The sequence below is a fragment of the Cherax quadricarinatus genome, chromosome 62 (assembly GCF_038502225.1).
Source record: "Cherax quadricarinatus isolate ZL_2023a chromosome 62, ASM3850222v1, whole genome shotgun sequence".
Taxonomy (NCBI): domain Eukaryota; kingdom Metazoa; phylum Arthropoda; class Malacostraca; order Decapoda; family Parastacidae; genus Cherax; species Cherax quadricarinatus.
The window spans coordinates 4,004,455-4,029,514 of NC_091353.1; the positions used below are offsets into that span (position 1 = coordinate 4,004,455).

General features: G+C 37.2%; 1 protein-coding gene and 1 pseudogene across 1 annotated transcript in view; one reads left to right on the forward strand and one right to left on the reverse strand.

Moving 5' to 3' along the window:
- LOC138854526 (metabotropic glutamate receptor 6-like) overlaps window positions 1–9,463 on the forward strand; it is a 94,306-nt gene extending 84,843 nt beyond the window's left edge. Inside the window, exon 13 of the mRNA XM_070098300.1 lies at window positions 8,368–9,463. Coding sequence (XP_069954401.1) covers window positions 8,368–8,579 — 212 coding nt within the window. The 3' untranslated portion in view covers window positions 8,580–9,463. The remainder of the gene's footprint in view (window positions 1–8,367) is intronic.
- Window positions 9,464–11,080: 1,617 nt separating this feature from the next.
- The window catches only part of LOC128687125 (uncharacterized), a 43,543-nt pseudogene continuing 29,563 nt past the window's right edge, over window positions 11,081–25,060 (reverse strand).

A 25,060-nucleotide genomic window follows, 5' to 3' on the forward strand; every position in this document is an offset into this window, starting at 1 on the left:
AGTGATGGTGATGATGGTGGTTGTTATGGTACTACTGATGGTGATGATGGTGGTTGTTATGGTTCTAGTGATGGTGATGATGGTGGTTGTTATGATACTAGTGATGGTGATGATGGTGGTTGTTATGGTACTAGTGATGGTGATGATGGTGGTTGTTATGGTTCTAGTGATGGTGATGATGGTGGTTGTTATGGTACTAGTGATGGTGATGATGGTGGTTGTTATGGTACTAGTGATGGTGATGATGGTGGTTGTTATGGTACTAGTGATGGTGATGATGCTGGTTTTTATGGTGCTAGTGATGGTGATGATGGTGGTTGTTATGGTAATAGTGATGATGATGATGGTGGTTGTTATGGTACTAGTGATGGTGATGATGGTGGTTGTTATGGCACTAGTGATGGTGATGATAGTGGTTGTTATGGTACTATTGATGGTGATGATGGTGGTTGTTGTGGTCCTAGTGATGGTGACGATGGTGGTTGCTATGGTACTAGTGATGGTGATGATGGTGGTTGTTATGGTACTAGTGATGGTGATGATGGTGGTTGTTATGGTACTAGTGATGGTGATGATGGTGGTTGTTATGGTACTAGTGATGGTGATGATGGTGGTTGTTATGGTTCTAGTGATGGTGATGATGGTGGTTGTTATGGTTCTAGTGATGGTGATGATGGTGGTTGTTATGGTACTAGTGATGGTGATGATGCTGGTTATGGTACTAGTGATGGTGATGATGGTGGTTGTTATGGTACTAGTGATGGTGATGATGGTGGTTGTTATGGTTCTAGTGATGGTGATGATGGTGGTTGTTATGGTACAAGTGATGGTGATGATGGTGGTTGTTATGGTACTAGTGATGGTGATGGTGGTTGTTATGGTACTAGTGATGGTGATGATGGTGGTTGTTATGGTACTAGTGATGGTGATGATGGTGGTTGTTATGGTTCTAGTGATGGTGATGATGGTGGTTGTTATGGTTCTAGTGATGGTGATGATGGTGGTTGTTATGGTACTAGTGATGGTGATGATGGTGGTTGTTATGGTTCTAGTGATGGTGATGATGGTGGTTGTTATGGTTCTAGTGATGGTGATGATGGTGGTTGTTATGGTACTAGTGATGGTGATGATGGTGGTTGTTATGGTTCTAGTGATGGTGATGATGGTGGTTGTTATGGTTCTAGTGATGGTGATGAAGGTGGTTGTTATGGTTCTAGTGATGGTGATGATGGTGGTTGTTATGGTACTAGTGATGGTGATGGTGGTTGTTATGGTTCTAGTGATGGTAATGATGGTGGTTGTTATGGTTCTAGTGATGGTGATGATGGTGGTTGTTATGGTACTAGTGATGGTGATGATGGTGGTTGTTATGGTACTAGTGATGGTGATGATGGTGGTTGTTATGGTACTAGTGATGGTGATGATGGTGGTTGTTATGGTTCTAGTGATGGTGATGATGGTGGTTGTTATGGTACTAGTGATGGTGATGATGGTGGCTGTTATGGTACAAGTGATGGTGATGATGGTGGTTGTTATGGTACTAGTGATGGTGATGATGGTGGTTGTTATGGTACTAGTGATGGTGATGATGGTGGTTGTTATGGTACTAGTGATGGTGATGATGGTGGTTGTTATGGTTCTAGTAATGGTGATGATGGTGATTGTTATGGTTCTAGTGATGGTGATGATGGTGGTTGTTATGGTTCTAGTGATGGTGATGATGGTGGTTGTTATGGTACTAGTGATGGTGATGATGGTGGTTGTTATGGTACTAGTGATGGTGATGGTGGTTGTTATGGTACTAGTGATGGTGATGATGGTGGTTGTTATGGTACTAGTGATGGTGATGATGGTGGTTGTTATGGTTCCAGTGATGGTGATGATGGTGGTTGTTATGGTTCTAGTGATGGTGATGATGGTGGTTGTTATGGTACTAGTGATGGTGATGATGGTGGTTGTTATGGTTCTAGTGATGGTGATGGTGGTTGTTATGGTACTAGTGATGGTGATGATGGTGGTTGTTATGGTTCTAGGGATGGTGATGATGGTGGTTGTTATGGTACTAGTGATGGTGATGATGGTGGTTGTTATGGTTCTAGTGATGGTGATGATGGTGGTTGTTATGGTTCTAGTGATGGTGATGAAGGTGGTTGTTATGGTTCTAGTGATGGTGATGATGGTGGTTGTTATGGTACTAGTGATGGTGATGGTGGTTGTTATGGTTCTAGTGATGGTGATGATGGTGGTTGTTATGGTTCTAGTGATGGTGATGATGGTGGTTATGGTACTAGTGATGGTGATGATGGTGGTTGTTATGGTACTAGTGATGGTGATGATGGTGGTTGTTATGGTACTAGTGATGGTGATGATGGTGGTTGTTATGGTTCTAGTGATGGTGATGATGGTGGTTGTTATGGTACTAGTGATGGTGATGATGGTGGTTGTTATGGTACAAGTGATGGTGATGATGGTGGTTGTTATGGTACTAGTGATGGTGATGATGGTGGTTGTTATGGTACTAGTGATGGTGATGATGGTGGTTGTTATGGTACTAGTGGTGATGATGGTGGTTGTTATGGTACTAGTGATGGTGATGATGGTGGTTGTTATGGTTCTAGTAATGGTGATGATGGTGGTTGTTATGGTTCTTGTGATGGTGATGATGGTGGTTGTTATGGTTCTAGTGATGGTGATGATGGTGGTTGTTATGGTACTAGTGATGGTGATGATGGTGGTTGTTATGGTACTAGTGATGGTGATGATGGTGGTTGTTATGGTACTAGTGATGGTGATGATGGTGGTTGTTATGGTTCTAGTGATGGTGATGATGGTGGTTGTTATGGTTCTAGTGATGGTGATGATGGTGGTTGTTATGGTACTAGTGATGGTGATGATGGTGGTTGTTATGGTTCTAGTGATGGTGATGATGGTGGTTGTTATGGTTCTAGTGATGGTGATGAAGGTGGTTGTTATGGTTCTAGTGATGGTGATGATGGTGGTTGTTATGGTACTAGTGATGGTGATGGTGGTTGTTATGGTTCTAGTGATGGTAATGATGGTGGTTGTTATGGTTCTAGTGATGGTGATGATGGTGGTTGTTATGGTACTAGTGATGGTGATGATGGTGGTTGTTATGGTACTAGTGATGGTGATGATGGTGGTTGTTATGGTACTAGTGATTGTGTTGATGGTGGTTGTTATGGTTCTAGTGATGGTGATGATGGTGGTTGTTATGGTACTAGTGATGGTGATGATGGTGGTTGTTATGGTACAAGTGATGGTGATGATGGTGGTTGTTATGGTACTAGTGATGGTGATGATGGTGGTTGTTATGGTACTAGTGATGGTGATGATGGTGGTTGTTATGGTACTAGTGATGGTGATGATGGTGGTTGTTATGGTTCTAGTAATGGTGATGATGGTGATTGTTATGGTTCTAGTGATGGTGATGATGGTGGTTGTTATGGTTCTAGTGATGGTGATGATGGTGGTTGTTATGGTACTAGTGATGGTGATGATGGTGGTTGTTATGGTACTAGTGATGGTGATGATGGTGGTTGTTATGGTACTAGTGATGGTGATGGTGGTTGTTATGGTACTAGTGATGGTGATGATGGTGGTTGTTATGGTACTAGTGATGGTGATGATGGTGGTTGTTATGGTTCTAGTGATGGTGATGATGGTGGTTGTTATGGTTCTAGTGATGGTGATGATGGTGGTTGTTATGGTACTAGTGATGGTGATGATGGTGGTTGTTATGGTTCTAGTGATGGTGATGGTGGTTGTTATGGTACTAGTGATGGTGATGATGGTGGTTGTTATGGTTCTAGGGATGGTGATGATGGTGGTTGTTATGGTACTAGTGATGGTGATGATGGTGGTTGTTATGGTTCTAGTGATGGTGATGATGGTGGTTGTTATGGTTCTAGTGATGGTGATGAAGGTGGTTGTTATGGTTCTAGTGATGGTGATGATGGTGGTTGTTATGGTACTAGTGATGGTGATGGTGGTTGTTATGGTTCTAGTGATGGTGATGATGGTGGTTGTTATGGTTCTAGTGATGGTGATGATGGTGGTTATGGTACTAGTGATGGTGATGATGGTGGTTGTTATGGTACTAGTGATGGTGATGATGGTGGTTGTTATGGTACTAGTGATGGTGATGATGGTGGTTGTTATGGTTCTAGTGATGGTGATGATGGTGGTTGTTATGGTACTAGTGATGGTGATGATGGTGGTTGTTATGGTACAAGTGATGGTGATGATAGTGGTTGTTATGGTACTAGTGATGGTGATGATGGTGGTTGTTATGGTACTAGTGATGGTGATGATGGTGGTTGTTATGGTACTAGTGGTGATGATGGTGGTTGTTATGGTACTAGTGATGGTGATGATGGTGGTTGTTATGGTTCTAGTAATGGTGATGATGGTGGTTGTTATGGTTCTAGTGATGGTGATGATGGTGGTTGTTATGGTTCTAGTGATGGTGATGATGGTGGTTGTTATGGTACTAGTGATGGTGATGATGGTGGTTGTTATGGTACTAGTGATGGTGATGGTGGTTGTTATGGTACTAGTGATGGTGATGATGGTGGTTGTTATGGTACTAGTGATGGTGATGATGGTGGTTGTTATGGTTCTAGTGATGGTGATGATGGTGGTTGTTATGGTTCTAGTGATGGTGATGATGGTGGTTGTTATGGTACTAGTGATGGTGATGATGGTGGTTGTTATGGTTCTAGTGATGGTGATGGTGGTTGTTATGGTACTAGTGATGGTGATGATGGTGGTTGTTATGGTTCTAGTGATGGTGATGATGGTGGTTGTTATGGTACTAGTGATGGTGATGATGGTGGTTGTTATGGTTCTAGTGATGGTGATGATGGTGGTTATGGTACTAGTGATGGTGATGATGGTGGTTGTTATGGTTCTAGTGATGGTGATGATGATGGTTGTTATGGTTCTAGTGATGGTGATGATGGTGGTTGTTATGGTTCTAGTGATGGTGATGATGGTGGTTGTTATGGTTCTAGTGATGGTGATGGTGGTTGTTATGGTACTAGTGATGGTGATGATGGTGGTTGTTATGGTTCTAGTGATGGTGATGATGGTGGTTGTTATGGTACTAGTGATGGTGATGATGGTGGTTGTTATGGTTCTAGTGATGGTGATGATGGTGGTTGTTATGGTACTAGTGATGGTGATGATGGTGGTTGTTATGGTTCTAGTGATGGTGATGATGATGGTTGTTATGGTTCTAGTGATGGTGATGATGGTGGTTGTTATGGTACTAGTGATGGTGATGAAGGTGGTTGTTATGGTTCTAGTGATGGTGATGGTGGTTATGGTACTAGTGATGGTGATGATGGTGGTTGTTATGGTACTAGTGATGGTGATGATGGTGGTTGTTATGGTACTAGTGATGGTGATGATGGTGGTTGTTATGGTACTAGTGATGGTGATGATAGTGGTTGTTATGGTACTAGTGATGGTGATGATGGTGGTTGTTATGGTACTAGTGATGGTGATGATGGTGGTTGTTATGGTAATAGTGATGATGATGGTGGTTGTTATGGTACTAGTGATGGTGATGATGGTGGTTGTTATTATACTAGTGATGGTGATGATGGTGGTTGTTATGGTACTAGTGATGGTGATGATGGTTGTTGTTATGGTACTAGTGATGGTGATGATAGTGGTTGTTATGGTACTAGTGATGGTGATGATGGTTGTTGTTATGGTACTGGTGATGGTGATGATGGTGGTTGTTATGGTTCTAGTGATGGTGATGATGGTGGTTGTTATGGTACTAGTGGTGGTGATGATGGTGGTTGTTATGGTACTAGTGGTGGTGATGATGGTGGTTGTTATGGTACTAGTGATGGTGATGATGGTGGTTGTTATGGTACTAGTGATGGTGATGATGGTGGTTGTTATGGTGCTAGTGATGGTGATGATGGTGGTTGTTATTGTTCTAGTGATGGTGATGATGGTGGTTGTTATGGTTCTAGTGATGGTGATGATGGTGGTTGTTATGGTTCTAGTGATGGTGATGATGGTGGTTGTTATGGTTCTAGTGATGGTGATGATGGTGGTTGTTATGGTTCTAGTTATGGTGATGATGGTGGTTGTTATGGTTCTAGTGATGGTGATGATGGTGGTTGTTATGGTTCTAGTGATGGTGATGATGGTGGTTGTTATGGTTCTAGTGATGGTGATGATGGTGGTTGTTATGGTACTAGTGATGGTGATGATGCTGGTTATGGTACTAGTGATGGTGATGATGGTGGTTGTTATGGTACTAGTGATGGTGATGATGGTGGTTGTTATGGTTCTAGTGATGGTGATGATGGTGGTTGTTATGGTTCTAGTGATGGTGATGATGGTGGTTGTTATGGTTCTAGTGATGGTGATGATGGTGGTTGTTATGGTACTAGTGATGGTGATGATGGTGGTTGTTATGGTTCTAGTGATGGTGATGATGGTGGTTGTTATGGTACTAGTGATGGTGATGATGGTGGTTGTTATGGTACTAGTGATAGTGATGATGGTGGTTGTTATGGTTCTAGTGATGGTGATGATAGTGGTTGTTATGGTACTAGTGATGGTGATGATGGTGGTTGTTATGGTTCTAGTGATGGTGATGATGGTGGTTGTTATGGTACTAGTGATGGTGATGATGGTGGTTGTTATGGTACTAGTGATGGTGATGATGGTGGTTGTTATGGTTCTAGTGATGGTGATGATAGTGGTTGTTATGGTACTAGTGATGGTGATGATGGTGGTTGTTATGATACTAGTGATGGTGATGATGGTGGTTGTTATGGTACTAGTGATAGTGATGATGGTGGTTGTTATGGTTCTAGTGATGGTGATGATGGTGGTTGTTATGGTACTAGTGATAGTGATGATGGTGGTTGTTATGGTTCTAGTGATGGTGATGATGGTGGTTGTTATGGTTCTAGTGATGGTGATGATGGTGGTTGTTATGGTACTAGTGATGGTGATGATGGTGGTTGTTATGGTTCTAGTGATGGTGATGATGGTGGTTGTTATGGTTCTAGTGATGGTGATGATGGTGGTTGTTATGGTACTAGTGATGGTGATGATGGTGGTTGTTATGGTACTAGTGATGGTGATGATGGTGGTTGTTATGGTACTAGTGATGGTGATGATGGTGGTTGTTATGGTTCTAGTGATGGTGATGATGGTGGTTGTTATGGTACTAGTGATGGTGATGATGGTGGTTGTTATGGTACTAGTGATGGTGATGATGGTGGTTGTTATGGTTCTAGTGATGGTGATGATAGTGACAGCTACTTTATAATGTTTATATAAATGATTATAATTGTAATAAATATATTTTATAAATTGATAATTATTATTGTTCTTTCTGTCTCCCGTTCCTCTCCCTCCCTTCATCTTTGTACCTTCCTCCTTCTCTCCCTCTTTTTCCCTCCTTCTCTCCCTCTCTTCCCGTCTCTCTCTCCCTCTCTCGCTCCTCAACTACTTCCATTTCCCCTCCTCCCTCTTTATATTACTCCCTCGTCGTTCTCCCTCCTTCCTTATCTCACTCCCTTCCTTCCTTCCCCACTCCCTCCCTAACTTTCCACCCACCCTGCCACCCACCCTGCCACCCACCCTGACATCCACCCTGCCATCCACCCTGCCATCCAACCTGCTATCCACCCTGCCACCCACCCTGCCACCCACCCTGCCACCCACCCTGACATCCACCCTGCCATCCAACCTGCCACCCACCCTGCCATCCACCCTGCCACCCACCCTGCCACCCACCCTGCCACCCACCCTGCCATCCACCCTGCAACCCACCCTGCCACCCTCCCTGCCATCCACCCTGCCACCCACCCTGCCATCCACCCTGCCACCCATCCTGCAATCCACCCTGCCACCCACCCTGCCATCCACCCTGCCATCCACCCTGCAACCCACCCTGCCACCCTCCCTGCCATCCACCCTGCCACCCACCCTGCCATCCACCCTGCCATCCACCCTGCCACCCACCCAGCCCCCCACCCTGCCACCCACCCTGCCACCCACCCTTCCATCCACCTTACCACCCACCCTACCACCCTTCCTGCCATCCACCCTGCCACCCACCCTGCCATCCACCTTACCACCCACCCTACCACCCACCCTGCCATCCACCCTGCCACCCACCCTGCCATCCACCTTACCACCCACCCTGCCACCTACCTTGCCACCCACCCTTCCACCCACCCTGCCATCCACCTTACCATTCACCCTACCACCCACCCTGACATCCACCCTGCCACCCACCCTGCCATCCACCTTACCACCCACCCTACCACCCACCCTGCCACCCACCCTGCCACCCACCAGTAGTAATCTTCCCACTGGACTATGAACTACATGAGAAGCTTCGCAGTATGGGTGGGTGCCTGGCCCACCCTCGACCCACCAGTGCCACACAGACCTGCCCACCCACCTGCTGCCTGCCAGACCATCATTGTGGTGCCACCGTCACTCTGACACCTTCCACTGACAACACTGCTACCAATGGTCCTATGCAAGTGGTTCCTGACGTACAGCTCTAAACCCGTATGGTTCATCCTGCGTCTGCAGCTAAGAAAAGTAATCTGCTTTGATACGAGGACAGGGAACAGCAAATCCAATTTCTTGGATCAAAAGCCCTTCACAGAATATATGTAAAATGTTATGAGAAATACGTGACCTGCAATGTGAAATATGTGACCTGCAATGTGAAATATGTGACCTGCAATGTGAAATATATGATTTTTTTGTGAGAAATATGTGACCTGTTTTGAGAAATATGTGACCTGTCATGAAGAAATATGTGACCTGTTATGAGAAATATGTGACCTGTTATGAGAAATATGTGACCTGCTATGAGAAATATGTGACCTGTTATGAGAAATATGTGACCTGTTATGAGAAATATGCTACCTATTATGAGAAATATGTGACCTGTTATGAGAAATATGCGACCTGTTATGAGAAATATGTGACCTGTTATGAGAAATATGTGACCTGGTATGAGAAATATGTGACCTGTTATAAGAAATATGTGACCTGTTATGAGAAATATGTGACCTGCTATGAGAAATATGTGACCTGTTATGAGAAATATGTGAACTTCTATGAGAAATATGTGACCTGCTATGAGAAATATGTGACCTATTATGAGAAATATGTGACCTGCTATGAGAAATATGTGACCTGCTATGAGAAATATGTGACCTGCTATGAGAAATATGTGATCTGCTATGAGAAATATGTGACCTGCTTTGAGAAATATGCGACCTGCTATGAGAAATATGTGACCTGTTATGAGAAATATGTGACCTGCTATGAGAAATATGTGACCTGCTATGAGAAATATGTGACCTGCTATGAAAAATATGTGACCTGCTATGAGAAATATGTGACCTGTTATGAGAAATATGTGACCTGCTATGAGAAATATGTGACCTGTTAACACACCGTTACCACAAAGGTAAGGTAGCACATGACCTGCAAACAACAGCTACAAACGAAACGGTGGCAAGGCGAACTGCAGCCAAACGCAGCTAACAACAGCAGAACACAGCAGAACACAGCAGTTAACAAGGAATAATAGAAAAGCAACGCAGTAATAACAGCGCAGTCGCAGCCAACAACGCAGCAGAACAACACGAAGAGCAGTAACGCAGATTAACAACGGTAAAAGAGTAAACAACAGCAGAACGGTATAACAACAGCAGAACAGAGTTGGGACAACAACAGGTAATAACAGCTAGGCAGCAGTAACAAAGCAGAATAGAGAGCGGCCTAACAGTGCAGTAACAACGCGCAATGGCAGAACAATTACAGCAGTAATAACCCGAACAACAGCAAAGAACAACGCAGAACGGGCAGTAACCAGCAGCAGTAACAAGCGGCGTAATGCAGTAACAATTGCAGGAATCAGCAAAGCAGGGAATAACGCCTGGAACAAAGCAGAACACAGCGTGAACCGGCAGTGAACAAGCAGCGTAAAGAGAAAAACGCGCAGTACCACGTACAGCGCAGTAAAACAGCCATAACAACAACGCAGTAAGCAACACGACGAACAACAGCAGCTAAAAAGTAGCAGAACAACAGCAGCAGTAAACGCGCGTAAATAAAGCGAGAACAAGCAGCGTAAAGGTAATAACGCGGCGTAGCCAGCGGCGCCGATGCGACAGCAGTAACCAGCGCGGAACCAGCAGCGTAACGCGCATAAGCGTAAATACGGCAAAACGCAATGCAGCGGTAACAGCGGAAATAACACGCGAATGCAGCGGCTACGCGGAACACAGCGTAAGGCGGACAGCGAAACAATAAAATACAGCGTAACCAGCGCAGTCAAGTGGGCAACGCACAGAACAACAGCGCGTAACAGCGCGTAACGCAGCAAAGAATATGCTGGCAGGAACGCAGCGGTAAAACAGCAGAACAACAAAGTTGTACAGGCGAACGGCGACGCGCGAATAAGCGGTAACAAGCGGAACCGAGCAGTAAAACGCAGAAATAACACACGAACAACTGAACAAGCAGCAGAACAAGCACAGAACAACAGTAAAACAGCGGAACAAGAGAAACAACAACAGCAGTAACAAGGAACAACGCAGGTAACAACGCAGCAGTAACAACGCAGCGAACAACAGCCAGTAAAACGCGCAACTGCTAACAACAGCAAGGTAACAACGCAGCGAAACAACGGCGTAACCACGGTAAAACAGCGCAAACAGGCAGAACACAGCAGCATAAAACGAGCGAAAATGCCAGAACAACAGCAGCGTTTAACAACAGGGATAAGCAAACACAGCCAGTAATAACAGCATAAAACGCAGCAGTCAACGCAGTAATAACGCAGAACAGCGGGTAATGCGAATGGCATAAAGCAGCAGTAATCGCCAGAACGCAGCAACAGCATAGTAACACAGCAAATAAGGGATAACAACAGCAGTAATAACAGCAGTAAAACAGCAAATCCATAACAGTTATAACAGAGTAAATACGCAGTAATAAGTAGCAACCGCAGCTCAACGCAGTAACAACACGTAAAAGCAGAAAGCTAAGCAACAGCAATAACGCCAGTAATCTCATAACAACGCAGCGTGACAGTTCGCAGAGAATACAGCCTGAGAACAACGCAGTAATAAGCCTGTAAGGAAACACAGCAGTAACAACAGCAGCATAATAACGGAACGCGCAGTAATAATGCAACAGCATAACAAGTGTCGCACAAGCAGCAGCAACACGCGTATAACGCGCGAACAACAGGGAGTAAAGCGAAAAAACAACGCAGTAGAATAACGAGTAAAACGCAGCGTAATAACGAGAATACGCGCGTAATAAGCAGCAATAGCGCGAATAACGCAGCGAACAAGCACGTAAGCGCAAAGAACACGCAGTAATAACGGCGCAGAAAACAGCAGCTAACACGGCGTAATGCACAGTCAACGCAGCAGTAATAACCACAAAGCGAGTAACAACAGCGGCAGTTAACAACAGCAGTAACAACAGCGGCGAATAAGCGGCTAAAACGCAAAGTAATGAAACATAAATAACGCAGCATAACAACAGCATAACAACACAGAGAACAAAGCGGCTAACAGCAGCAACGGAAGAACACAGTGTACACAGCGGGGAACATGCAGTAACAACGCGACAACGGAAGGCTAACAGCAGCGAACAGCTAGCGGCGTAAGGAGCGGCAATAACGCGCGTAAGCAGCGGATAACGGGCCAGGGTAACAGGCGTTTAATAAGAGCGCGTAATAACAGCGGAACAACAGCGCGAATAAACCCACAGCGCATAACAACAGCAACGCGCGTAATAAAGCGGGAACAGCGCGAACAAGGCAGAACCGAAAACAACGCATAACGGCAACAGCAGCGTTAACAACAGCGGCGTAAAAGCTGGCGAATAAGGCGCAGTAACAGCAAACAACGCAGTTAATAACGCGCAGTAACAGCAGCAGTAACAGCCCAGAACAAGCAGGAACGCGTAACAACAGCAGTAATGCAGGAACAACGCGTAATAACGCAGGAACGCAGCGTAATCCCAGTTAACAACAGGTTAACAACAGCGCGTAACAAGCAGCGAATAACGTAAGCGCAACAACGGGCGGTAATAAGGATAATAACGCAGCAGTAATAACAGCAGTCAAAGAGTAATAACGCGCAGTTAACAATGTTAAAATCAGCCCATAAGGTAACACACGCGGTAAACAACGGGAATAACGAGCGGAACAAACAGCTAATCGGGGACAGAGTATAGCCTCAGTAACACATGCAGCGGCGAACAAAGCGGAATGAACGGCAGAACGCAGCGGTAAGCAGCGGCTTAAGAATAACAGCGAATTCGCTAACGCGAATAACGCAGTAAAGCGGCTAACGCAGCAACAACAGCGGCAGTAACAACGCGAATAACAGCGCGTAACACAGCGATAATCAGCGCAACAAGTAGCGAATAACGCCCCAGTAACAAGCGCGGTAATAACGGGAATAAAAGCGGCAGTAATAACGGGGAAAAGCGCAGCAACAGGTAATAACAGCGAGTAACAAGCGGGAATCAGCGGGAACGCGGCAGCCGTAACAAGCAATAACGGGCAAATAACAAGCAACACAAGCAGAACAATGGGTTAACAACGGCGAACCATAACAGCAGCATAACAACGCGCAAACGCAGAGCTAAGCAACAACAAACGGAATAACGCGATAAAACGCAGCGTAACAAGCAGCAGAACAGCGAGTAACAACAGCGAATAAGCAAGCAATAAGTTGAACAAGCAGCAGAACACAGCCACGTAATAACATGAGTAACAACAGCACAGTAACAAGCGGCAGAATAACAGCAAGCAGCAATCGCGGAATAACGCAAGCAGCAAAACGGGCAGCGCTAAAACGCAGCATAAGCAATAACAAGCAGCGGTAAAACGCGGAGTAATAACGGGGTAACACAGCAACAACAGCAGCAGTAACAGCAACAATAACAACAACAGCAGCAGTAACACAGCAACAACAGCAGCAGTAACAGCAACAATAACAACAACAGCAGCAGTAACATAACAACAGAAGCAAAAGCAGCAGCAGTAACAGCAACAATAACAGCAAGTGCTGAGTACATTATTAACCATAAATCAACAGAAGTGTAGACGAGAGGCTCGAACTGAGGTCAGTAAACTAAGAGTCAGACTCACTACCATCTAACCCGGGACGCTAACAGGAAGGAATCAAAACAAGCTAACAACAATTAGAGGCACCAACTATATCCCAGCTAAACTCCTTCCCTGGGCCCAGGAGCTGTAACAGTGCATCTTACCCTCCTTTTCCACCATTCTGTTTAATCATCTATAGTTGTGTATTATCAAATATGTTACCATTATTAACAGTGTGTACATTATTCCCGAGTTATAATGTACACTTGTAAGTAATTCGTACATCTACGCTCATGTTACCAGATGTTCTTGTGTACTGTGTGTGTGTGTCTGTGTGTGTGTGTATGTGTGTGTGTCTGTGTGTGTGTGTGTGTGTGTGTGTGTGTGTGTGTGTGTGTGTGTGTGTGTGTGTGTGTGTGTGTGTGTGTGTGTGTGTGTGTGTGTGTGTGTGTGTGTGTGTGTGTGTGTGTGTGTGTGTGTGTGTGTGTGTGTGTGTGTGTGTGTCTGTGTGTGTGTGTGTGTGTGTGTGTGTGTGTGTGTGTGTGTGTGTGTGTGTGTGTGTGTGTGTGTGTGTGTGTGTGTGTGTGTGTGTGTGTGTGTGTGTGTGTGTGTGTGTGTGTGTGTGTGTGTCTGTGTGTGTGTGTGTGTGTGTGTGTGTGTGTGTGTGTGTCTGTGTGTGTGTGTGTGTGTGTGTGTGTGTCTGTGTGTGTGTGTGTGTGTGTGTGTCTGTGTGTGTGTGTGTGTGTGTGTGTGTGTCTGTGTGTGTGTGTGTGTGTGTGTGTGTGTATGTGTGTGTATGTGTGTGTGTGTGTGTGTGTGTGTGTGTGTGTGTGTGTGTGTGTGTGTGTGTGTGTGTGTGTGTGTGTGTGTGTGTGTGTGTGTGTGTGTGTGTGTGTGTGTGTGTGTGTGTGTGTGTGTGTGTGTGTGTGTGTATGTGTATGTGCACTGTGTGTATGTTTGGTGATGTAGTTGTATGAAGTATAGGGTATAGAATACAGCTGTATTTTTAGTGTACAAAAAATTAGAATTATATAATAGATGGTGTGTTGTAATTAAAAAGTTTGTGTCACCATAACAACAACACTAACAACAACAACACTAATAACAACAACACTAATAACAACAACACTAATAACAACACTAATAACAACAACACTAATAATAACAACACTAATAACAACAACACTAATAACAACACTAATAACAACAACACTAATAACAACAACACTAATAACAACAACACTAATAACAACACTAATAACAACAACACTAATAACAACAACACTAATAATAACAACACTAATAACAACAACACTAATAACAACAACACTAATAATAACAACACTAATAACAACAACACTAATAACAACACTAATAACAACAACACTAATAATAACAACACTAATAACAACACTAATAACAACAACACTAATAATAACAACACTAATAACAACAACACTAATAACAACACTAATAACAACAACACTAATAATAACAACACTAATAACAACACTAATAACAACAACACTAATAATAACAACACTAATAACAACAACACTAATAACAACACTAATAACAACAACACTAATAACAACAACACTAATAACAACAACACTAATAACAACAACACTAATAACAACACTAATAATAACAACACTAATAATAACAACACTAATAACAACAACAGTAATAACAACAACACTAATAACAACACTAATAACAACAACACTAATAATAACAACACTAATAACAACAACACTAATAACAACAACACTAATAATAACAACACTAATAACAACAACACTAATAATAACAACACTAATAACAACAACACTAATAACAACACTAATAACAACAACAGTAATAACAACAACAGTAATAACAACAACACTAATAATAACAACACTAATAATAACAACACTAATAACAACAACAGTAATAACAACAACAGTAATAACAACAACACTAATAATAACAACACTAATAACAACAACACTAATAACAACAACAGTAATAACAACAACACTAATAACAACAACACTAATAATAACAACACTAATAACAACAACACTAATAACAACACTAATAACAACAACACTAATAATAACAACACTAATAACAACAACACTAATAATAACAACACTAATAACAACAACAGTAATAACAACAACACTAATAACAACAACAGTAATAACAACAACACTAATAATAACAGTAATAATAACAACACTAATAACAACAGTAATAACAACAACACTAATAATAACAGTAATAATAACAACACTAATAACAACAGTAATAACAACAACACTAATAACAACAACACTAATAATAACAACACTAATAATAACAACACTAATAACAACACTAATAATAACAACACTAATAACAACACTAATAATAACAACACTAATAACAACACTAATAATAACAACACTAATAATAACAACACTAATAACAACACTAATAATAACAACACTAATAATAACAACACTAATAACAACACTAATAACAACACTAATAACAACACTAATAATAACAACACTAATAACAACACTAATAATAACACTAATAACAACACTAATAATAACAACACTAATAATAACAACACTAATAATAACAACACTAATAATAACACTAATAACAACACTAATAATAACAACACTAATAACAACACTAATAACAACACTAATAACAACACTAATAATAACAACACTAATAATAACAACACTAATAATAACAACACTAATAATAACAACACTAATAATAACAACACTAATAATAACAACACTAATAATAACAACACTAATAATAACAACACTAATAATAACAACACTAATAACAACACTAATAATAACAACACTAATAATAACAACACTAATAATAACAACACTAATAATAACAACACTAATAATAACAACACTAATAATAACAACACTAATAATAACAACACTAATAATAACAACACTAATAATAACAACACTAATAACAACACTAATAATAACAACACTAATAATAACAACACTAATAATAACAACACTAATAATAACAACACTAATAACAACACTAATAATAACAACACTAATAATAACAACACTAATAATAACACTAATAACAACACTAATAATAACAACACTAATAATAACAACATTAATAACAACACTAATAATAACAACACTAATAATAACAACACTAATAATAACAACACTAATAACAACACTAATAATAACAACACTAATAATAACAACACTAATAACAACACTAATAATAACAACACTAATAATAACAACACTAATAATAACAACACTAATAATAACAACACTAATAATAACAACACTAATAATAACAACACTAATAATAACAACACTAATAACAACACTAATAATAACAACACTAATAATAACAACACTAATAACAACAACACTAATAATAACAACACTAATAATAACAACACTAATAATAACAACACTAATAATAACAACACTAATAATAACAACACTAATAATAACAACACTAATAACAACACTAATAATAACAACAACACTAATAACAACACTAATAATAACAACACTAATAATAACAACACTAATAATAACAACACTAATAATAACAACACTAATAATAACAACACTAATAATAACACTAATAATAACAACACTAATAATAACACTAATAACAACACTAATAATAACAACACTAATAACAACACTAATAATAACAACACTAATAATAACAACACTAATAACAACACTAATAATAACAACACTAATAATAACAACACTAATAATAACAACACTAATAATAACAACACTAATAACAACACTAATAACAACACTAATAATAACAACACTAATAATAACAACACTAATAATAACAACACTAATAATAACAACACTAATAATAACAACACTAATAACAACACTAATAATAACAACACTAATAACAACACTAATAATAACAACACTAATAATAACAACACTAATAATAACAACACTAATAATAACAACACTAATAATAACAACACTAATAATAACAACACTAATAATAACAACACTAATAATAACAACACTAATAATAACAACACTAATAATAACACTAATAATAACAACACTAATAACAACACTAATAATAACAACACTAATAATAACAACACTAATAACAACACTAATAACAACACTAATAATAACAACACTAATAATAACAACACTAATAATAACAACACTAATAACAACACTAATAACAACACTAATAATAACAACACTAATAATAACAACACTAATAATAACAACACTAATAATAACAACACTAATAATAACAACACTAATAACAACACTAATAATAACACTAATAATAACAACACTAATAATAACAACACTAATAATAACAACACTAATAATAACAACACTAATAATAACAACACTAATAATAACAACACTAATAACAACACTAATAATAACAACACTAATAATAACACTAATAATAACAACACTAATAACAACACTAATAACAACACTAATAATAACAACACTAATAATAACAACACTAATAATAACAACACTAATAATAACAACACTAATAATAACAACACTAATAATAACAACACTAATAATAACAACACTAATAATAACAACACTAATAATAACAACACTAATAATAACAACACTAATAACAACACTAATAATAACAACACTAATAATAACAACACTAATAATAACAACACTAATAATAACAACACTAATAATAACAACACTAATAATAACAACACTAATAATAACAACACTAATAACAACACTAATAATAACAACACTAATAATAACAACACTAATAATAACAACACTAATAATAACAACACTAATAACAACACTAATAATAACAACACTAATAATAACAACACTAATAATAACAACACTAATAATAACAACACTAATAACAACACTAATAATAACAACACTAATAATAACAACACTAATAATAACAACACTAATAATAACAACACTAATAATAACAACACTAATAATAACAACACTAATAATAACAACACTAATAACAACACTAATAATAACAACACTAATAATAACAACACTAATAATAACAACACTAATAATAACAACACTAATAATAACAACACTAATAACAACACTAATAATAACAACACTAATAATAACAACACTAATAATAACACTAATAATAACAACACTAATAATAACACTAATAACAACACTAATAATAACAACACTAATAACAACACTAATAATAACAACACTAATAATAACAACACTAATAATAACAACACTAATAACAACACTAATAATAACAACACTAATAATAACAACACTAATAACAACACTAATAATAACAACACTAATAACAACACTAATAACACTAATAATAACAACACTAATAACAACACTAATAATAACAACACTAATAATAACACTAATAACACTAATAATAACAACACTAATAATAACACTAATAATAACAACACTAATAACAACACTAATAATAACAACACTAATAATAACACTAATAATAACAACACTAATAATAACAACACTAATAATAACACTAATAATAACAACACTAATAATAACACTAATAATAACAACACTAATAATAACACTAATAATAACAACACTAATAACAACACTAATAATAACAACACTAATAACAACACTAATAACACTAATAATAACAACACTAATAACAACACTAATAATAACAACACTAATAACAACACTAATAACACTAATAATAACAACACTAATAATAACAACACTAATAACAACACTAATAACACTAATAATAACAACACTAATAATAACAACACTAATAATAACAACACTAATAATAACAACACTAATAATAACAACACTAATAATAACAACACTAATAACAACACTAATAACACTAATAATAACAACACTAATAATAACAACACTAATAACAACACTAATAACACTAATAATAACAACACTAATAATAACAACACTAATAATAACAACACTAATAATAACAACACTAATAACAACACTAATAATAACAACACTAATAATAACAACACTAATAATAACAACACTAATAATAACAATATTTTTGTAAACAATATATAACAAAATCTAAAAAATATTTATTATCAAAAATAATAAAAAACTCAACTAGATATTGTGTAAATATAATTGTTATAATTTGTACAATTATTTATTTGTATTTATTGCTAAATGAACAATTATTTTCTTCTATGTTTGAAGTTAATTGTATAATTATTACTCAAAAACTTATATATAATTGTATAATTTACTGTAATTAAATATAACTAATTTACTCTAAGTTAGTTATACGTATTTAAAATCACTAAGAAAAATATTTCATTCTTGCAATTTTATTAAGGTCAGTACAATAATTTATAATTCATACCGATTATTAAGGTCAGTGTAATAAGTTATGCCGATTATTAAGGTCAGTGTAATAAGTTATGCCGATTAAGGTCAGTGTAATAAGTTATGCCGATTATTAAGGTCAGTGTAATAAGTTATGCTGATTATTAAGGTCAGTGTAATAAGTTATGCCGATTATTAAGGTCAGTGTAATAAGTTATACCGATTATTAAGGTCAGTGTAACTAGTTATGCCGATTATTAAGGTCAGTGTAATAAGTTATGCCGATTATTAAGGTCATTGTAATAAGTTATACCGATTATTAAGGTCAGTGTAACTAGTTATGCCGATTATTAAGGTCAGTGTAATAAGTTATACCGATTATTAAGGTCAGTGTAATAAGTTATGCCGATTATTAAGGTCAGTGTAATAAGTTATGCCGATTATTAAGGTCAGTGTAATAAGTTATGCCGATTATTAAGGTCAGTGTAATAAGTTATACCGATTATTAAGGTCAGTGTAATAAGTTATGCCGATTATTAAGGTCAGTGTAATAAGTTATGCCGATTATTAAGGTCAGTGTAATAAGTTATGCCGATTATTAAGGTCAGTGTAATAAGTTATGCCGATTATTAAGGTCAGTGTAATAAGTTATACCGATTATTAAGGTCAGTGTAACTAGTTATGCCGATTATTAAGGTCAGTGTAATAAGTTATACCGATTATTAAGGTCAGTGTAACTAGTTATGCCGATTATTAAGGTCAGTGTAATAAGTTATGCCGATTATTAAGGTCAGTGTAATAAGTTATACCGATTATTAAGGTCAGTGTAATAAGTTATGCCGATTATTAAGGTCATTGTAATAAGTTATACCGATTATTAAGGTCAGTGTAACTAGTTATGCCGATTATTAAGGTCAGTGTAATAAGTTATACCGATTATTAAGGTCAGTGTAATAAGTTATGCCGATTATTAAGGTCAGTGTAATAAGTTATGCCGATTATTAAGGTCAGTGTAATAAGTTATGCCGATTATTAAGGTCAGTGTAATGAATTATACCGATTATTAAGGTCAGTGTAATAATTTATAGTTAAGGATTATTCTTTCCCATGATGATGTATGGTTGAGAGTTGTGTCTCAGTGAGCCCTGTGAGACACACCTTCTCTTCCAACACTCTTCCCTTCCCTTACTAAAACATTATTTCAACAGCTGCTTCCAAAATATTGAAATATATACCATTTCCCTGATAAAAAAGAAACGTAGATCAAGGATTCGTACGTGAAATATTTATATGAAACGACGTTTCGCTCAAATCCCCCTATGAAGTTTTCTTGAGTGTTTAATGAAGTATGAAATGGTAAAAGACTTTCTTTCAATACTTTTTTTTTTATTTTTTTCCCCCCTCGAGAAATTTTAATAAGTTTAAGTTGAAAATTCACATTAGCCAGTTGGGAAAAATTATATATTAAAGATTTGAGGAATTTTATGGTGTCTGGAGAGTAACGTTGAACCTTACTTGGTAAAGTGAGCGAAACATCTGCAATAATTGACTGATGTTGATGTTTCTCTCTTAATTTGTTATCTATCATTTTAAAAGCCTTACCGGTTTAGTGTTTCCCCTTATATATATATATATATATATATATATATATATATATATATATATATATATATATATATATATATATATATATATATATATATATATCAGGGAGAAAGTTGTTACAATACTCTAAAAAAATCATTTAAATCTCACAATATATTTATATGGAATCCAAAAATTATTATTTGCCCCCAAAAATTGATGGAGTTAAGTGATGGTGTAAGTGTCTGACACTTACAAAACTTAAACTTACATTTTTATTTACGAAATAGGCGAAGATAATCAACAAGTAAATATAAGTGAATTACTGAAATAAGTAAATTATTAGCTTATAAGTGGATTATAGTCTTATAAGTGGAATATAGACTGGTAAGTGGATAATATACTTATAAGTGAATTATTAGCTTATAAGTGGATTACACACTTACAAGTTAAATTATTAGCTTATAAGTGAATTATAGTCTTATAAGTGGAATATAGACTGGTAAGTGGATAATATACTTATAAGTGAATTATTAGCTTATAAGTGGATTACACACTTACAAGTTAATTATTAGCTTATAAGTGAATTATAGTCTTATAAGTGGAATATAGACTGGTAAGTGGATAATATACTTATAAGTGAATTATTAGCTTATAAGTGGATTACACACTTACAAGTTAATTATTAGCTTATAAGTGAATTATAGTCTTATAAGTGGAATATAGACTGGTAAGTGGATTACACACTTACAAGTGAATTATTAGCTTATAAGTGGATTACACACTTACAAGTGAATTATTAGCTTATAAGTGGATTATAGTCTTATAAGTGAATTATAAGCTTATAAGTGGATTATAGTCTTATAAGTGAACTATTCACTTATAAATACCACTTAACTCTTCAAAGTGTTGGAAACTTAAGTCATTCTGGCCACTATGTAAATTATAATTATTTACGATAAGTTGTAAACTAAGTTATTGTAATATTTATTAATAATTGAATAAATTTTGTGTATAAAAAACAGTGTTTTCAGTAGTTATTATTTATCATGTATATATTAGAGAGCTTAAAGTGTATTTTAGGTAGAATTTAATTAATTTATTGACTTTTAAGATATCTGTGTAAACAATAATAATAAATAAATGTAAATATAATAGAGGAGGTGGTTGGAAAAATAAAAATATTAATAAAATTCTGGAGATTTCCGACATCTCGCTTCATTGATGACGTCAGAGCCTCCTCGCAGCCAATGAGTGAAGCGCTTACTTCCCCTACTACTCGGCGACTAATCAGGAAGCTGCTTTTACCGTGACGTAGACATCCTCTCAGCCACTCAGAGAGCGAGGTTGCTACGTCATCAATAAAGTTTCCACACACTTCCTTAACTTTTATTTTAAAATATTAATAAGGTAACAAATATGCAATTAATGAAAATAATGTATTTTGAGGACATGAATTATTTCCCATCACTTAAACTAATAAAAATATATTCTTTACATTATACAATAAAAGACAATATATATATATATATATATATATATATATATATATATATATATATATATATATATATATATATATATATATATATATATATATATATATATATATATATATATATAGGCTTAGGAGGAGAAAAAATCAATAAATGATGACAATTATCTTATTGTTTTATTTATCTTTTTTCTAATTTAATATCTGTGAAAAAGAACAGAAAATAACATTACAACACTAGAGGAGACATAACCTGAGGAGCCATGAACAAGACGTCCAAAATACTGGGAAAATTATACATATGTATATATATATATATGTGTGTGTGTGTGTGTGTGTGTGTGTGTGTGTGTGTGTGTGTGTGTGTGTGTGTGTGTGTGTGTGTGTGTGTGTATATGTCGTGCCGAATATGTAAAACTGGTCAATTAGCAAGAACTCATTTAAAATTAAGTTCTTTCTAAAATTTTATCTTATACGTTTAAAGATATATTTTTTTCATTTATGTTAATGTAAAAATTAATAATTTTGTACCAAAAGAACCTTAGAAAACTTACCTTAGCCCTATTATAACGTTTAAGGTTGCTGCTCACCATAACCCCCAAGTCCTTTTCGCAATCTGTATGGCTAAGTTCTACATCATTTAACTTATAAGTACTAGGGTTATGGGCACTCCCAAGCCTCAGAACCTTGCATTTATCTACATTGAACTGCATCTGCCACTTTTCTGACCAAGAGTAGAGTTTGTTTAAATCCTCCTGAAGTTCCATAACATCTACGTTTGAATCAATTATGCTACCTATCTTTGTGTCATCGGCGAATTTGCTCATATCACTAGTAATTCCCTCATCAAGATCATTGATATATATTATAAACAACAACGGGCCCAAGACTGATCCCTGTGGAACGCCACTTGTTACTGATCCCCACTCGGATTTAACCCCATTTATGGACACTCTGCTTCCTGTCTGTGAGCCAGGATTCGATCCATGAGAGCACCTTTCCCCCAATGCCATGAGCTGCCACTTTCTTTAACAGTCTATGGTGCGGAACTCTATCAAATGCTTTACTAAAATCTAAGTAAACAATATCAAATTCTTTATCGTGGTCAACAGCCTCAAAAGCTTTACTGAAGAAAGTTAATAAATTAGTTAGACAAGACCGGCCTCTTGTGAATCCATGCTGAGTATCATTAATCAAGCTATGCTTATCGAGATGGCTTCTTATAATCCCAGCTATAATTGACTCTAGTAATTTGCCTACAATTGAGGTCAGGCTTATTGGGCGGTAATTTGACGGTAACGACTTGTCCCCTGTTTTAAAAATGGGAATCTCTACAACCTGTTTTACCAGTCTGTGAGTAACAGTTACCAGTCAGAGTAACAGTTACCAGTCTGAGTAAGTTATCAGTCTGTGAGTAAGTTAAAAGTCCGTGAGTAACAGTTACAAGTCAGAGTAAGTTACTAGCCTGTGAGTAACAGTTATCAGGCTGTGAGTAAGTTACCAGCCGGTGAGTAACAGCTATCAGTCAGTGAGTAAGTTACCAGCCTGTGAGTAACAGTTACCAGTCTGTTAGTAACAGTTACCAGTCTGTGGGTAAGTTACCAGTATGTGAGTAAGTTACCAGCCTGTGAGTAACAGTTACCAGTCTGTGAGTAACAGTTACCAGTCTGTGGGTAAGTTACCAGTCTGTAAGTGACCAGCCTGTGAGTAACAGTTACCAGTCTGTGAGTAACAGTTACCAGTCTGTGAGTAACAGTTACCAGTCTGTGAGTAACAGTTACCAATCTCTGAGTAACAGTTACCAGCCTGTGAGCAACAGTTACCAGTCTGTGAGTAAGTTACCAGCCTGTGAGTAACTACCATTCTGTGACTAAGTTACCAGCCTGTGAGTAACAGTTAACAGTCTGTGAGTAAGTTACCAGACTGTCAGTAACAGTTAACAGTCTGTAAGTTACCAGTCAGTCAGTAACAGTTACCAGTCTGTCAGTAAGTTACCAGTCTGTGAGTAACAGTTAACAGTCTGTAAGTTACCAGCCTGTGAGTAACAGTTACCAGTCTGTGAGTAAGTTACCAGTCTGTGAGTAAGTTACCAGCCTGTGAGTAACAGTTACCAGTCTATGAGTTACCAGTCTGTGAGTAACAGTTAACAGTGTAAGTTACCAGTCTGTGAGTAAGTTACCAGTCTGTGAGTAAGTTACCAGTGTAAGTTACCAGTCTGTGAGTAAGTTATCAGTCTGTGAGTAAGTTACCAGTCTGTGAGTAAGTTACCAATCTGTGAGTAAGTTACCAGTCTGTGAGTAACAGTTACTAGTCTGTGAGTAAGTTACCAGTATGTGAGTAAGTTACCAGTCTGTGAGTAAGTTACCAGTCTGTGAGTAACAGTTACCAGTCTGTGAGTAAGTTACCAGTCTGTGAGTAAGTTACCAGTCTGTG